The sequence below is a fragment of the Chiloscyllium punctatum genome, chromosome 7 (assembly GCF_047496795.1).
Source record: "Chiloscyllium punctatum isolate Juve2018m chromosome 7, sChiPun1.3, whole genome shotgun sequence".
In the NCBI taxonomy this organism is placed as follows: Eukaryota; Metazoa; Chordata; class Chondrichthyes; order Orectolobiformes; family Hemiscylliidae; genus Chiloscyllium; species Chiloscyllium punctatum.
In genome coordinates, this window is record NC_092745.1 from 66,086,929 (window position 1) to 66,103,894 (window position 16,966).

Here is a 16,966-nt window from a genome sequence, read left to right on the forward strand (position 1 = left end):
GGACGGTGGGTTTATGTAACAGAACCACTTTAGCTCAAGTGCTGAGGGGCAAACTAAGAGTTGTGGTGAATGATTGTTAATAAGATTGGAGGAAAATGTATAGTTGTGTTCTGTGGAAGATCAGTATTTGTACTGTTGCTCCTCTTGCTTAACATTAATAGTTTAGACCTGGGCGTACAGGTCTCAATTTCAGAATGTGCAGATGATAGTAAAATTGGTGTGAACCATGAGAATAGCAAAGAAGTTTGAAAGGACATAAGTTGATACATTGGGTATTGCAGCGACACACTGTGGAATAAGGCAGTTACAGTTGTTATAGGAGCAGAGGAATTTGCATTTATCTGTGTAAAAATCATTGAAGGTGTGCAGGGCAGGTTGAAAGGCTGGTTAATAAAGTTTATGGTATTGTGCTTTATCAGTTGGTGCATTGAGAACAAAAAGAAGAAAGTTGTGTAACATCGATATTAAATACAGGTTTAGCCTCAGCTGGAGTATTGCATACAGTTCTAAACTCCATACTTGAGGGAAGATATGAAGGCATTTAGAAAAGTGCAGAAAAGGTTTGTGCAAATGCTCCCAAGATAAGGAACTTTATTTGTGAAGATAGATTCGAAAGATTGAATGGTTTTACTTTGTGATGAGAAGTTTGAAGGGTAAGTTGTTAATGATGTTTACAATCATGAGGGGTCTCTTCAGATAAGCTTCATAGAAACAATTCCTACTAATGAAAGAATCAAGAGCTGGGGGCAAATGTAACTGGCAAAAGAAGCAAAAGCGACACAAAGTAAAACTGTTTCTTGCAGTGCATCTGGAACGTACTGCCAGCCAGTGTGTGGAAGTAGATTCATTGAGACATTCAAAGTGAGTCAGGTTATTATTTGGAAAGAAATGTTGCAGGGTAATGGGGGAAAAGCAGGGGATTGGCATTCAGTGAATTGCTCCTTCAGAGGGCCAGCCCAGAAAGGATGGCTGGCACAGCTGCCTCCTGTGTCAGTACCAATGTGTGATTTAAGTTAGCTGCCAAAACCTGTTGTCAGACTCAACCATGGAATTGAAGAAAGTTGCTGGTCGCTTTGGTGCTCCAAAGAATCATAGTTGCTGGACATGGTGGTTTTCAGCACATGGTGCACAAATGCCTCCAATTCCAATTTTCTACAGTAGCTGTCATGCCGTAATTCCTACAATATTTTCAGTCAACTGGAAATGTAAGAATGTCGATTTCTAATGCTTTCCTATTTCAACTAAAAAGGAGGATAACTGAATGATTTTGTGTTGATTGATAAATAACACTTCGGAGCCATTTCACTTTAAGGAAGAGAAAAAAATTGAAATAAATATTAGTTGGCTATTTTCATGAACATTGAACAGTATTAAATCTGCACACTTTAAAAATGGAGTTGCAGATTTTATAACTCAAACAACGAAATGTTCAAATGAAGCAGGACTATCTTTTATTGCATAATTTGCTTACCATTATCTCATTTACATGATGCAGAGAAACATGACTGAATATTTTGTCGCTGTGGATGTCAACAACATGTTGCAACTTTATGCCAGTATGCTGCACGAACGACGTATTATTATTACCTCCAGTAAACTTAGCACTGTGAGTACTTGGGCCGTCTAATGGAAAGGGGGATTTTTATCATTGACTGCATTTTCTCTCAAAGTGATATCCACACAAAAGCTGTATCCCATTTGATTCTTGTTAGTCAATGTCAAAGCATGGTGTGAGAGATGGCTTTGGCATGACTTTTGTATGTACAAAAGTTTAATCTGTACAAAGTCTCTTGAGCTATATTCAGATAAATTAATTATTGCTTGTTTTCAGGAGCTGAGAGGTTTTTTTTGACTCTTCAGAGCTCATTTAACTGTCGTCTAGCTAATGTAGAAGTTACCTGAGGGCGTTTTTGTTCTTTGCTCACTTGAATGATGTGCTGCCATGACTACTTCAGAGAAAGCAATAGACCACGATAATGGTTACTTCAAGTTGCAATCAGTAAATTGATTCCTGCTTCTGAGTGGCAGCTTGAGAAGATGTGAAATTACTGTTTTAGAAAAAGGCTGCTAATGCTTTGTGATTGAAGTGGGGCTATTTCGATCAGGTTTAAAGGCTTTGCACTCATCATGGAACTGAGTGTCCAGAAGGCCTGTTTATAGTTCTTCAGTAATTCAAAGCCAGTTATTTGCTTGACAGCTAAAATGAGCAGGCCTTTAAGCATAGGGAAAAAAAGGCTTATTTCTAGATAGGTCTTATATCTCATTAGAAATTAGTATTTTATGCATTTTATAGGACAAAATGCACTGTCTCCATAGATTAGTGCAATTGCAGATCAGCTAGAGAACTTTTGATTTCTAATGCCCAAAATGATATGATTGAGAATGATGAACAGCTTTTAGTAATAGACCTCATAGGAGTTGCACCTGCAAATAAATTCTGAGGATTGCAACTGATTTACTCCAGTAGACACAGGGGGCTAACACCTTCAACATATTATCTGGCTAACACCAATTGTTACAGTTAACCTGAGAATGTAACTTGTAAAAAAATGTTTTGTGATTGACATATGAAAGAAGTGAAACGATCATGGTATTCGAACAGATGAAAGACTCCACAAACAATCAAGGTATTTTTCAATGTATAATTTCAGTTACATCACACTGTAAACCTTTGCTATAAATTCTGTGTCTTACAATTGTGTCCTCATAACCACCTGATGAAGGAGCGGTGCTCTGAAAGCTAGTGTACTTCCAATTAAACCTGTTGGATGCATTGAAGCATTTAAATACCGCTCCAGTCTTTCTGTTGACGTGCCTCTTACTAGCTGCAGTCTTTGCCACTAAAATTAAGATAATCACCTCTCTCATCATTTTTAAAGAGTCTCCCTTCCAGATCACTAAGGTCGTTATAATTTCTGGTGCAGGGTTAAATATAAAACAAAAATTTTGCATGTCGGGATCCTCTGTAATAGTTCATTAACAAGCCTTCTTTTTTGCCCTGTTACATCTATCCTTGCCCCCAACTTTGTTCTGTAGCATGAGTTTTAATCTTCCCTCAGTTTTGAATTATTTTCAGAGTGCTCCGTAGTTCAGGCACAACTTACTGTTGGACTGATGGACTACTTTGTGAGTCTTGTGTGATTGCCACTTGTTTTGCTCTCTTGTGGAAATATTTCACCCTGGCTGGTGGAATTCAATAGCCTTAGCTTCCCTAAAAAGAGTTAAGGATAAGATCGGTTGCTGTGACCATGAAAAAACAAATGTACAATCTTAGCAATTATGCTGCAAAGATGCACTTCAGAACTCGAGCTATTTGGCAACAGAAACAGCAGTGGAAAACCTGGTAAACACTGAGTGGGTGAGGCAGCAACAATGGAGAGTACAAACCAATTAACATTTCTAATATTGAAATGAGTCTGCCCTTCGAAGTGCTACATTGCCTTTTCTGACTGTAGATGTTGCTGAACCAACTGAATGCTGCCAGTAGTTTCTGTTTCTGTTTAAAATTTGCAGTCCTATTTTGTTCTTTGCTCATACTTTGTTCGCCTGAAAACCATTTTCATGTACTGTGTAATGTTCCTCTACTCATCCTGCCCCCTCCCCCAACTTTCCCAAAGGCTGCTCCCCACAGGGAGTACTAACGGTCATTATCTTGGAACTTTGTGTGAAATGTTTACAACCTTTCATACAGACTGAAGTGTGATGTCATTCTACAATTATTGTCAAGTTACAGTTGGTATCAGAGGGTAACAGGTGATAAGAACCTGAGTGGTTCAAGGCTTGTGCTCCAAGATTTCCTGATGGGAGGGAGAAACATTGTTCAAATCTATCCTGGAGATTTATGGTGCCATAGATTCTGTAATAGGTCTTTATTTGTAAAACCAGGTTGGTTTGTGTTTGCTGAGTTCACATTGATTTTCAACCTTTGTTGTGCTCCTTTATTCTTGGATGTTTGGAATGCTGCCGTTAGCAGGTTTGAGAGTTTGGATTTTGCCATGTGACACCAAAGTAAATGTAGCTTTGTAACTGGGAAATAGAGAACAGAAAATGGTTGTTTTCATTTTTTTTGCCACCAAAACCCACAAATTCAAACCAAACAAGTGATGTTCAACAAATCCCAGTGTTTGATTTCCACTTTCAACTTTATTAAGTATAGTTCTGTTCGCTGAGCTGGGAATTTGTCTTGCAAACGTTTCGTCCCCTGTCTAGGTGACATCCTCTGTGCTTGGGAGCCTCCTGTGAAGCGCTTCTGTGCTGTTTCCTCCGGCATTTATAGTGGCCTATCTCTGCCGCTTCCAGTTGTCAGTTCGAGCTGTCCGCTGTAGTGGCCGGTATATTGGGTCCAGGTCGATGTGTTTGTTGATAGAGTCTGTGGATGAGTGCCATGCCTCTAGGAATTCCCTGGCTGTTCTCTGTTTGGCTTGCCCTATAATGGTAGTGTTGTCCCAGTCAAATTCATGTTGCTTGTCGTCTGTGTGTGTGGCTACTAAGGATAGCTGGTCGTGTCGTTTCGTGGCTAGTTGGTGTTCGTGTATACAGATCGTTAACTGTCTTCCTGTTTGTCCTATGTCGTGTTTTGTGCAGTCCTTGCATGGGATTTTGTACACTACATTGGTTTTGCAAAAACTGACAACCGGAAGCGGCAGAGACAGGCCACTATAAATGCCGGAGGAAACAGCACAGAAGCGCTTCACAGGAGGCTCCCAAGCACTGAGGATGTCACCTCGACAGGGGATGAAATGTTTGCAAGACAAATTCCCAGCTCGGCGAACAGAACCACAACAACGAGCACCCGAGCTACAAATCTTCTCCCAAACTTTTATTAGGTATAATTTTTACCTGCTCATCATCTAAATCTGACAGCATATTATGACCCTTTTTTAAAGAAAAGGTTCTTTTTCTTTTTGTGGATATGTTGCCATGTGCTCTAAGCACCAAAAATTTCATGCATCACCATGTCCTTTGTGTAGCAGTGAATTCATCTCATACTAGTTTGCTGGAATCATAATGGGATGGTGCAGTTTGCCCATTTAAACACTCCACAAATTAAATAGTCTGTTCCTTCACCAGAGTTGTACATGTACCTGTGCAAGGTTATTTAATTAATCCTGTTTATTCATGACACCATTTTTTTTAACGTAGAGTGTACAGAAAGGAATCCCACCATGTCACCCCAGCTGGTCTATGGCACTTTTTCCATCTCATCTGACCATATAAGCTTCTGGCACTATTTTCTCCCTAATTTTTTTCTAGCTTCTCCTTAAATTAATCTATGCTATCTGCCACAATTAGCAAACAGCATAATGAGAAAAACCTTTTCTCATAGAGCAAGTGGATAAGATCTGGAGTGCACTGCCTGAGAGTGTATCAGGGCACGTTTGATTGAAACATGCAAAGGGAAATTAGATTGTTATCCGAAAAGGAAGAATATGTATGAAGGTGAGGTCTAGCACGAAATGAAATGCTCTCTCTGAGAGCTAAGTCAGACACACTGGGCTGAATGGCCTCTGCACTGTAACAATTCTGTGAAACTACACTGCTTATATTAAAAGAATTCCACATTCTAATCACACTGTGTGTAAAAACGTTTCTCCTGAATTCCCTGTTTGATTTATTAGTGACTATCTTAGATTTATGGCTCCTCACTTTGATTTCCCCACAAGTGAAAACAACTCCTCTACATTGAACCTGTCAAACCCTTTCATAATCTTTGAGTTCACTAAGATAACACCTCTATCCTTTTCTTTTCAGAGAAAAGAGCCCTAATTTGTTCAATGTTACAAATTTTGCAGAAGTCTTTTCCCTCATCCCACCCTGATTTTTGTTTTTGTTTTAGAATTATTTAAAGCATCTTACTAGAGTTGATAGAGTTAGTATTGTCATATAAATTATAGATCACTGTTTAGTGCTCTACCGACTCGCCAGGCGACGGGCAGTGCACTGTCAGGAAATCTAGAACTTAAATACATTGTCAATGTTATTCTAACAGGACTAGGAGTTTGAAATTGCTTGCAAATAAAACTCAACTTGTGTCAATCTGATGATTTTGACTGATGTAAAATTGGATGTAAATTATGCTAACCTAACGGTGTCTAAAAATACAATTGATCACCTTTCTGAAATATTTATATGCAAGGTCCTCAAACAAAGAGTTATTTTTTATTAATCATTCATTCTCAGAAATTTAGCTTGATTTGCAATGAATCTGTCTTTCATTTTTGATGTTCACGACTGAAATAATAAACTGGGTTAGTGAAAATGTATGCATGGAAATATTGGCACCAGTCTACAGTTGGAACAGTTCTCTCTTCAAGTAAAACTAGCACAGCTAGAAAACGATATGAAGCATCTTTCCATGGCTTTGTTCCTCTCACCTCTGTAAATTCACTCAGGTCTAAAACAGTGAGATCTCTGTGTTCTTCCAGTTCTGGTCTCTAGTGCATCCCTAATTTTAATCTCTACATTATTGGTGGATATGTGTTCAACTGCTTGAACTTTAACAATTGGAATATCTTCCATAAATTGATCTGGTTCTATTACTTTTGATAGTTTTCTTGAAACTTAGCTCTTTGAATAAGCTTATATGAACCTGTCCTAATATCTCCTCAGAGGGCTTGGTGTTAAATTTTGTTTGATAACACTCCTGTGAAACTCTTGATGGTTAACTATGTTAAAGGTGAAAATACAGCTTGTTACTTCGGTTTACCTCAAGTTTTAGACTGTGCATACACCATACATTTGTGTGGTGAGCTGAAAAATGTGTTGCTGGAAAAGCGCAGCAGATCAAGCAGCATCCAAGGAGCAGGAGAATCGACGTTTCGGGCATAAGCCCTTCTTCAGGAATTTGTGTGGTGAGACAGGATGGCAGAGGAGGTTATGATGTAGCAATATTGGGAAAGGGAAATCCTTGAATCTGGGATTCTGAGAAAGCAGTTCCTGAATATAAAGGTACTGAGTGATGTTCTGGGAGTGAACTGTGGCATTAGCTGGTGAAAATATGGCCGAGAGGATCAAGACTTGGGGTCATGTTTGAACAGCTTGGAGCAGCTTCTTCTGGTGTCTTGAAGCATTAGAATGTGTCTCAGGGATTGTTAGCATTAGTTGCGGGAGATTTGCTGGACCAGAAAACAGACTGAGTGGGTTTCTTGTGTCTGGGAGCATTATGATGGGGGAGATTACTCATGCGAATGTTTGCAAGGCAAGTAGTTGTGATGTGAAGAAATGGAGAAGTTGGTTTGTGTTAGACCGACAGAGGAGTTGAGGCTGAATAAAAGGATACTGGTGACAAGATTGTCAAAGTTGTAGAATTTGGAAGCGTTAATGTGGCAATCCTGGGAACTGGCAAACAAGTAAGAGTATGCATCAGAAGGATCTGATGAATTGAGGTTTTAAAAATCTAGGGCATGGGGAAATACGAAGGGTGTACAGTTTGGGCGATCCACTGCTGAAGTCCAACTGCATTTTGGGAAGGGTTTGCAAAGGTATAGAGAAAGGAATTGGTTATATTTTGCCTCTTTCATTCAGAAGTGTTCTGATATTTTGGGTTGGGTTCCAAATGCCAGTGTAGACTTGAGGTTTGCAGGCTTGATGACCTGATCCTGGCTTGTGTTTGTTTTTTGGAAGGAATCGGAAGAATGGAGACTGACTTGACCTCATGACATTTCACCTAATTTTTAAATATATTTTTCAGATCCTTTGGACAGTTTGTGATCACATTTCCTGCTTTCTTTCCTCCTGAGGCTGGAATTGAACCTGGGTCCTTGGAGGTGTGAGACAGCAGTGCTAACCACTGTGTCACCATGCCATTCCATTGACTTCTTTAGCTTTCTTTTTCCTTCCTGTTGTGGTGGTGAAGAAAGTCATCAAGAACTGCAGAAACATTTTTAGCTACATGGCACAGGTTAAGGATTGGGTTGGAAAGTTCATTTTCAAGAGAGTATTGCAAGCTGCAAGAATTTAGTTTCATAGAGGCATACTGCACAATTGGCCTAAAATGACCTGGCTTATCCCTGCTGCTCTCGTTGAACAAAGGAATTACATTAGCCATCCTCTAGTTGTCTGGAACTTCACCTGTGACCGGTGAGATGTTAAATATCTCCACGAGGGCCCCGGCAGTCTCCTCCTTTGCCTCCCACAGCAGCCTGGGATAGATCCCATCTGGTACCTGTATGTCTGCTAGGAAAGCTAAGGAAAAAGAAAGCTAAAGAAGTCTTGACTTGTTTTAGAACCTCACTGTCCCAACTGAAATCCCTGGCTACAATATTTTCCTCCTCTGTGAATACAGATGAGAATTATTCATTTGAGACCTCACCCATGTCCACTTGCTCCAGACACAGGATGCCCCTTTGGTCTCTAGTAGATCCCACTCTTTCCTGATAATCTTCTTACTCTTAATATGCTTATAAAAAGCTTTGGGATTTTCCTTAATCCTTTATGTCAAATATACTAGGGCATTGGAAAGTATCTCCTCTTTGTCCTCTCTCTTACTTCCTTTTTAAGGAACTTCTTACACTCTATACATTTGAAGGATCTCCCCTGTTTTTAATGTACTATATCTGGCATATGATTCCTTCTTGTTCTTTATTAAACTTTCAATATCCCTTGATTGCTACCTTTGCCCTTCACAGAAATGCTGGACCTGAATTCTCATTATAGAACTATGAAAAGGCCCCCACATTCCAAATGTAGACTTACCTGCATGTATGACTCCCAGTCTGTGTTTGCTAGATCCTGTAAAATGTTATTGAAATTAGCCTCCCCCCCCCCCCCCCCCGCCTTTTTGGATACTTCTGCACTATCCTTATCCCTTTCTATAATGACAATGAAACTAACAGTGGGGTCATGAGCCCCAAAATGCACACCCACTAAAAATTCAACCAAAATTTAAATTGACTAGCTTAATTCCCTAGATTTGACATTGCAACATCCCTATTAGAGCTATCTATGTACTGACATGAAAAGTTCTCCTAGATGCATTTTGAAAATGCTGTCCATCTAATCCTTTCACCCTATGGCTATCCCAGTAAATGCCACCAAAGTTGAAATCCCCTCCAACCATAATGCTGTTTTTTTTCTCTCACCCTTCTGTGATGTGCCGAGAGTATCTGCTCCTCACACTCCCTGTCACTACTGGGAGGCCTGTAGTATAATCCCAGCTAGGTAATTGCCTTTATGTTATTACTAAGCTGTACCCAGATGGCCTGTAGGGCATCCTCCCTCATTACTTGGCTGTTGCTGCGTCCCTCTGAGGGGCCATCTCCAACAGTACCTAATACAGTATACCTGTCAGAGAGGGAGTTGGCCACAGGGACTTCTGCATTGCTGACCCATGCTTGCTAATCTTCCTGGTGGTCACCTAACTCTTCTCTGTCTGTGTAGCCTTTATTGATGGTGTGACCAGCTCACTAAACGTGATATCCACAATATCCTCAGCCTCATGGATCCTCCATCGTGATTCTATCAGCAGCTCCAGGTGCTCCATGTGACAAATCAGGAGCAGAGGTTGAGCACATGTCCTGCATACGTGGTCACCATGGAGACTGGAAATGTCCCTGATTTCCCACATAGTGCTGGAGGAGCATTCCACAGGGGATTTGGATCAGGGGCTTCTGACATAAACTCCGAATAAACAAGCACCAATTTAATATTGAGATGAAGGGGAATTTCTTCTCTCTGAAGGTTAAGAGTCTTTGGAATTCCTTGCCACAGATAGCTGTGGGGGCAGAGTCCTTGTGTATCTTTAACTATGGGATAGATAGATTCTTGGTCAGTAGGGGAATGAAGGGTTACAGGAAAATGGACATGAGGCATGTTGGACCAGCCATGATCCCATTGACTAGACTAGATTAGATTCCCTACAAAGTGGAAACAGGCCCTTTGGCCCAACAAGTCCACACTGAGCCTCCAAAGAGTAACCCACCCAGACCCATTTCCCTTTGACTAATGCACCTAACACTATGGGCAATTTAGCATAGCCAATCCACCTGATTTGCACATCTCTGGACTGTGGGAGGAAACCGGAGCACCAGGAGGAAACCCATGCAGACACAGGGAGAATGTGCAAACTCTACACAGACAGTTGCCCAAGGCTGGAATCAAACATGGGACCCTGGTGCTGTGAGGCAGCAGTGCCAATCACTGAACCACTGTGCTGCCCCAAAGTAACACTCATTGCTAGAACTCAAATAGCAGAGGATGGTTTTGATCCATCGACCTTTGGGTTATGGACCCAGCACGCTTCCACTGCGCCACTCTGCTAGCAGAGCAAACTCAACGGGCTGGACAGCCTATTTCTGTTCCTTTTTGTTATGGTCATCTTCGCATGCACATCCAGTGGTCATGTTTGGTCCACAACATGTTACAGGTCTGTAGAGCCCTGGTTATACCACATAAGGAATAGTGTATTCCATTCGCCCCATTATAGGATGGATGTGGAAGCTTTAGAGACGGTGCAGAGGAGATGTACCAGGATGCTACCTGGACTGGAGGGCATGTCTTATGAAGAAAGGTTGAGGGAGCTCTGGCTTTTCTCACTGGAGCAAAGAAGGATGAGGGGCAACTTGATAGAGGTCTACAAGACTGATGAGAGGCAGAGTTAGAATGAAGAGCCGGAGACTTTTTTCCCAGGGCAGAAATGGCTATCACAAGCGGGCATAACTTTAAGGTGATTGGAGGATGGTTTAAGGGAGATGTCAGAGGTTGGTTCGTTATACAGAGAGTGGTGGGTGTGTGGAATGCACTGCCAGCAGTGGTAGTAGAGTCAGATACATTAAGGACATTTTCAGTGAATCTTGGATAGGCACATAGATGTTAGTAAAATGAAGGGTATTTAGGTTAGTTTGCTCTTCGAGTAGGCATAACATCAAGGGCCAAAGGGGCTGAACTGTTCTATTTTCTAATCCACATACTATTGGGAAACCTGTGAAGAAAAGTGTCCGGGAATGTCATCTTGTGGGCAGGCGAATGAGGGGAGGGCATGTGGGTAGCAATGAATGCTCCAATGGTGGTGAGAAAGAAGGTCAGTTGGAGAGCACAACAAAATACCAAATGCAGTGCAGTTAATCTGGGTTCTATAACAGAAAAAAAGTCAAGCTCAGAGAGATGCCAGCAGTGTATACTGATGGCTGGATTTCAAATGAGACAAAATCATATTAATTTAGAAGAAATCTTGCATGGGTGTCATCTAAAATTTCCACAAATTTGTAATAGAATTTGCCTCCAGATTAGCCAGAATGAAAATGCAAAGGGTGAAACTACAGTGTTAATTCGAATAAGCTTGTTCTGTACTGCCTCGAGTATAGAAAGTTGATGTAATATCAGTGTTTATATTTTAATCAGGAATTTGTAACAGGAGATTCAGCGATACTGTGTTCTAGTGATGAAAATGCAGAATGGAGGGGAGCACAGTCTTAAAGTCAGGTTTCATTGTGGAGTGAAATGAGAAGCAGTTTGCCCGTATATTAATAAGAAGTTGGAACTTGGTTCCTCAAAATCTAGGCCAATACCATTTTCAAGATTGAAAAAGATTCCTACTTACTCAGGGTATCAAAGGATAGAGAAAAATGCGAGTTCGGTTTGAAGTGTAGGTCAACTCCAGTAAATGGTGGAATGGATCTGAGGGTTTTACTGTCTTTGCTCATGCGATATGGACATCACTTGCTTGGCCAGCCTTTACTGTCTGCCTCTAATTGCCCTTGAGATGTTGATTGTAAGTTGTGGCCTTGAACCTCTACTGTCCATGTAATGTAGGTATGCTCACAATGTTGGTAAGAATGATTTGGACCCAGAAAATTGACCGTTTTTCCTTAGTTTCCATGTTGCCTAATGTACAAAATGCAGGAACAGAACAGGGAAATTTAGCATCCAGGACACCTATACTGTTAAACATTTTGATAAACAAGAGGGAATTGTGCATGCAGGTTAAAATGATAAACATGCAGAATGTTGAAAATAGTGTTTGACAAAAATGGCGAGGCAGGAGAATAAAGCATAAACTCAGCATGTGCATTTATGAAGCTTGCTGTGCTGTAATATTTTACATAGGTGAATATACCTGACTGTTTTCCAATTTGTACCAATTTCAAATCGACAGTTACTTAATTCGTTCAAAATTTAGCCAGGTTTTCAATCAACTCGGACATTACATTTCAAAAACGTCCATGTGAATTTAATGTAGGCTGACATCTACTCTCAGGTAGAATGCTAACCATTTTAAAGATGGGTTTAGCCATCACAGAAATGTTATCCATTCTGTTATCTTCATAGTTTGATTGAAAAGTTGTTGCTTTTGGGTGATCTTTGCTGACAATCTTAACTTTAGAGCTAATTCTGCAAGGAGACCCTTCTTGTTCTTGTTTCCATATTAGTTTAAACTGCATCCCGCTGGTTGTGTTAGAATCTGCATTCTAATATACTGTGACTGGAGCCTGAATTAGAATTTTCAAAATTCCCAGTGCTAGTCAGGCAAGTAGCTGCATATTGCTGCAACCATTATTATTTGAGAGCAGTGATGCTGGCAATCCGATCAAGTTTAACTATTATTTTAAAATTACAACATGGTCAGATTTGTTCTTCATGTTTCAAGTTATTCTCTAAACACTGTCTGGATGTTTTTTATTGCTGACACACAAAATGTAGAAGTGTAGAGGAGGGAAAAATGCTTTCAATTGGAATGATATGCCTTTATTTCTGAGGAGCCCGATCATCATGCTTTCTTCAGGCGTGAGATGATAGTTACCTGTGGTACGAGCAGGAATACTGATTTCTGCTTGCAGTGTTCAGGCTTTAGCTGTGTATGAACATGCTACAGAAGTCGTTTTGAAGATCAAGCTGCAATCTTACATACTCGAGGCTGAGGAATATGTCATGGTTTTACAACAGTGCATGAGCTGACTTAGTGGTGTTTTGTGACAATAGGTAAGGACTACCACAGTTTAAAGCCATGTCATCAGTTTTCAAGTCAGTCAGCCGTGAAGGCTTGTCATATGCCTGTATAATTGTACCATGCCAGGCTTTCTTTAACTAGTCAGCTGGGGCCGTGCATTTTGTTTAGGAGACTTTGGCTGGCCTGCAGCTGACAAGAGGCTTCTCATCATCCTGTCAGATGTATGCTAACCAGGGTGTATCATTTGCAACCTACAGTGGCACCCAAGCAGGTTGTTTTATACATGGACGTGCTGTCAATATGTGTATGGTTAGTAGGTCCAGCGTTATGTACAGGACAATGTCTTGGCAGAACGAGAGAGTTGGCAAAAAAGAAATCAGTTAAAAGCTCTTCATCTTTTAAATCAATCTCTTTACGGCACTTTTTTGTCTGGATTCTCAAAACCTCTGCCTCGTTTATAAATAAATCATGACCATTTTCTTGGCCTTGAGGCCTTGTTGAAATAATTGGAGTCAGTTGCAGGAGTTTTCTGAGCCATTACTTCATAGCGCTGACTGCTGAAAGGTTGTTTCCTTGGGGACAAGACAGCAGCTTGTTTGCAGTGTCCATGTGGCCTCTGAAGCTGGTTGGTTATGTCATGCTGCCACAGAGAGTTTCATTGGGTCAGGAGCTGACTGCACATTGTGTTCTAATGATATCTGGTTGGGCCTAATGAGAATTATTGCAACTAAACCGCACCTATTACATCACTGCACTTAATCAGAAAATCGATTTCAGGCAACAACATATTACTTGTATTAAAATTCTAATTGCCAAATTCTGCTCTTCTTTTGAAATTTTAAAAATATACAGCCATGTAATTGCAAAAATAGTAAATTCTAATGTTATATTGGTAATCCTCCAACAGATCTGAAACCATGAAATCTCAAATTATGTGAATACCTGCTATTTTTATAAATGCTGGACAAACAAAATTATATCTGCCCATTCTGCAGTAGCAAACCTAACTCCAACTATGCTGCTTGATGGGAAGGAAGAAGTACAGAAATTCATAAATGACATGAATGCAGGTTTGGAAATGACTTGCTTATGGAGGAGAGAGATGGGAGTTTATTTTTCTTGTTAGATTGAAAATGACTCACCCCTGTGGAGTTTCAGTTACACATCCTTCACACTTGAAAAATAAAACACAATTCCTGCAAACTCAGCAAGTTTCCTGGATTAATTTGGGGCAATAAATACTTAAACTCTTGTCAACAATTATTTCCCTATAGAAGGACTAATTTGATGATTATCTGTTTCAATCAAACACCAAAGCAGACATTTGTTTCCTTGCTATTGATTGCAAAAAGCAAGATGAACACTTTTGTCTCTTATTGATATGAAGATGAAATAGATTGCTGGTGCATTAATCTAGTGTTGTAGTTGTTAAAATGAATTCAGTCTGGTGGGTTGACACTGTTTATAGTACCACTGCGAAGCAGTTCCACTTTGCACCAATGCTTCGGTTGTAGACCAAAAGCAATGCCAGTCCATGCTCACAACAGACATTATTTAGACGAACAGTCTATAACATTAATAACACAAGTCATTGTAAAAATTTAGTCAAAAAGACAATATCTTCAGAACCACAGTGTTGTTCTTTTAACAAAAAACACATTCAAAACACATTTTAACAGAATTTCATAGGTTTTAACAAAACTTGCGAATTGTATTATACTTTCTCACAAATACAATGTTAGCAAAAGTTTCAGAAAAGAAACAAACCTGTCTTCATTACCGTCAAAATGGGTTTGGTCAATCTGGGCTGAGAACTGCACATGACATCTCAATGAGCTATGAAGCCAGAGAGATCATACAAGAGGTGTGGTGAGATGGTGGACAGTTGCCTGTCGTTTGGAGATACCGCAAGAAATTGTGTGTGCTTTGTCCCAAGAAGTTAATGTGTGCTTTATCCCAAGGAGTGCTCATGGTGGGGCAATTATACAAAATACGGTTTCTGAATGAAGGAAATTCCTTTAGTTTTAAAAGATTTTCTGTGTACTTTGGCCACTATTTTATTTTGACCTAACATTGACATTGAGGTGAAAGAATCAGATTTTTATAAGCAGCATGAGTGAATGCCTCGCCGACTGAGAATTCTCAGTGGCCATTTTTGTTCACTAGTCCTCTGTTGGCATAGAAATAAGAGTAGCTGATATTAGCTGAAGTAAATCAACAGGTAACGAAATAACAGATTGCTTTCCACAACACATTGTTTCTAGAGAGCAATGTTAAAAGTTTTGGTCCATAATTGGAGTTAATGCTGTGCCCACAAGCTCAATGAAGGAAGTTAACAGGCTCTCTAAGGGGCATTGGTTATTAATGGAACAGAAATATATTGCCATCTCACTGATCTGTGAATGAACAGGAGTTTTATATTTCAGTGAATCACTGAGCCTCCAGAAAGTGGTTGGAATAAAATACTGTATATCACCAACAATTGACTACAGTTTTATGGACATTAGTTCTAAAATATTGCCTAAAAAAAACTGAGAAACTAAGCTCCAGTGTGTAGTAAAAATTTTAGCTTTCAACTTCAGGTTATATATAACATTGTCAGTCATTTCTATAACCTGTGGGATGATTTTGTATCACGACAACCATAAAAATGGCCAGCAGATGTGTTTTGAAGTATTTATTCTACAAGATTATTCAGTTTAACTTGTCCAAGAATAATAATGAAATGCAGTTTAAAAAAAGATTTGAACTGATGTTTGGTCTGTTTCTTTCTTCAGTAGTATTGTGCAGTTGTCCACTGAGTGAACAACATTCCATCTCCTGCTCGGAAGTTAGCCAAGGCACTAGCTGCAGCATTAGTCATGTCAATTGGGCCAGAACTTTGTGACCTGGATCATCCGGTAGGGAATAGAATGAGGTGGGTGGAGCAAGTGGTAGTCAAGGTGCTAAAGCAAGGATATACAAGAGTGGTAAGACTTGATTGGAAAAGCAGTTTTTTTTAAAAGTAGGATTTTGATCAATACTGTGGCAGCAAGGTGCGATTTTTAGAAAAGTGAGGCATATTTGATCCTGAGAGGGGCAGCAAAGTTAATCTTTATTTTAATTCATTTGACCACCCTGTGCTAAACATGGCTGCTGGCTACCTCAGTGATGAGTCAGAATCATACGCTGTTCCACAGTGACATGCACAGACTAGTGTCTGCAACTGCATGTTAAAAAAACACGCTTCAGATTAACTCTCAATGTACTCTCTTGTAGCTGCTAATTGCATAAAATGTTGAAAAACACTGTCACAGCACCACCTACACACACAGTGGTACTGCTGTTAAAGTTGTCATGGTTTAAGATTGGGTTTTTCAGAGTTTAAACTTGACAAAGGACTTTTCTGTGCATTTAGAAATGAAATGTACTAAGATTAAGGTGTTGTATCTGCAAAGGTCAGTGATAACACTAAATTTGCAGTACAACTCAGAAATTATGTAACTTCAAAGAATGATGTGGGATTAGCCAGTGGAGCTCACCCCTCAACCATTCTGGATAGATCTTGCTCTGTTCTTTGATCATTTTGTTCACTGTTCACATTTATCAGGAACTAATTGAAGTGCTTTAGAGTTTTTGGACACTTGTATCTGTTCCTTCAAAACATTCATTGAAGAATGTTGTTCTGGTCAAAGGAGTTGGACTTGTATAAAGACGGAATTATAGAGTTGTAATTGTAAATGCAGCTTCAAGTCAACAGGGTAATCACTGTGGTATAAATATTTTTTGAACTCCTTAAACCTTTTTTTTGCTATCTGTGAGTGAGTTCATTCAATACTTTCTCAACAAGATGGTAGGAATAATCAATGTTTACATTTTATCAGATTTGTGCACTTCACATGGAAACTTATAACTCATCAGCAGCATGTATTATCATGTCAGAAGACCCTTAGAGTGTTTTGGGAGATGATTGTAACACACTTTAATCAGATTTTGTTCAATTTCAACAGTATCTGTTAATATCTGTATTCAATGCAAATTTCAATCCTCGTACAACCGCAACCTTCAAGCTACGAGTGCATTTTTATTATTATTATTTATAAC

General features: G+C 39.7%; 1 protein-coding gene across 3 annotated transcripts in view; it reads left to right on the top strand.

The window, feature by feature from the left end:
* Nucleotides 1-16,966, top strand: part of dennd1b (DENN/MADD domain containing 1B) — a 300,181-nt gene that overhangs the window by 181,200 nt on the left and 102,015 nt on the right. For all 3 annotated transcript variants that reach the window (XM_072573886.1, XM_072573887.1, XM_072573888.1), the window contains one exon: nucleotides 1,496-1,606. In XM_072573886.1, the coding sequence (XP_072429987.1) occupies nucleotides 1,496-1,606 (111 nt within the window). The remainder of the gene's footprint in view (nucleotides 1-1,495; nucleotides 1,607-16,966) is intronic.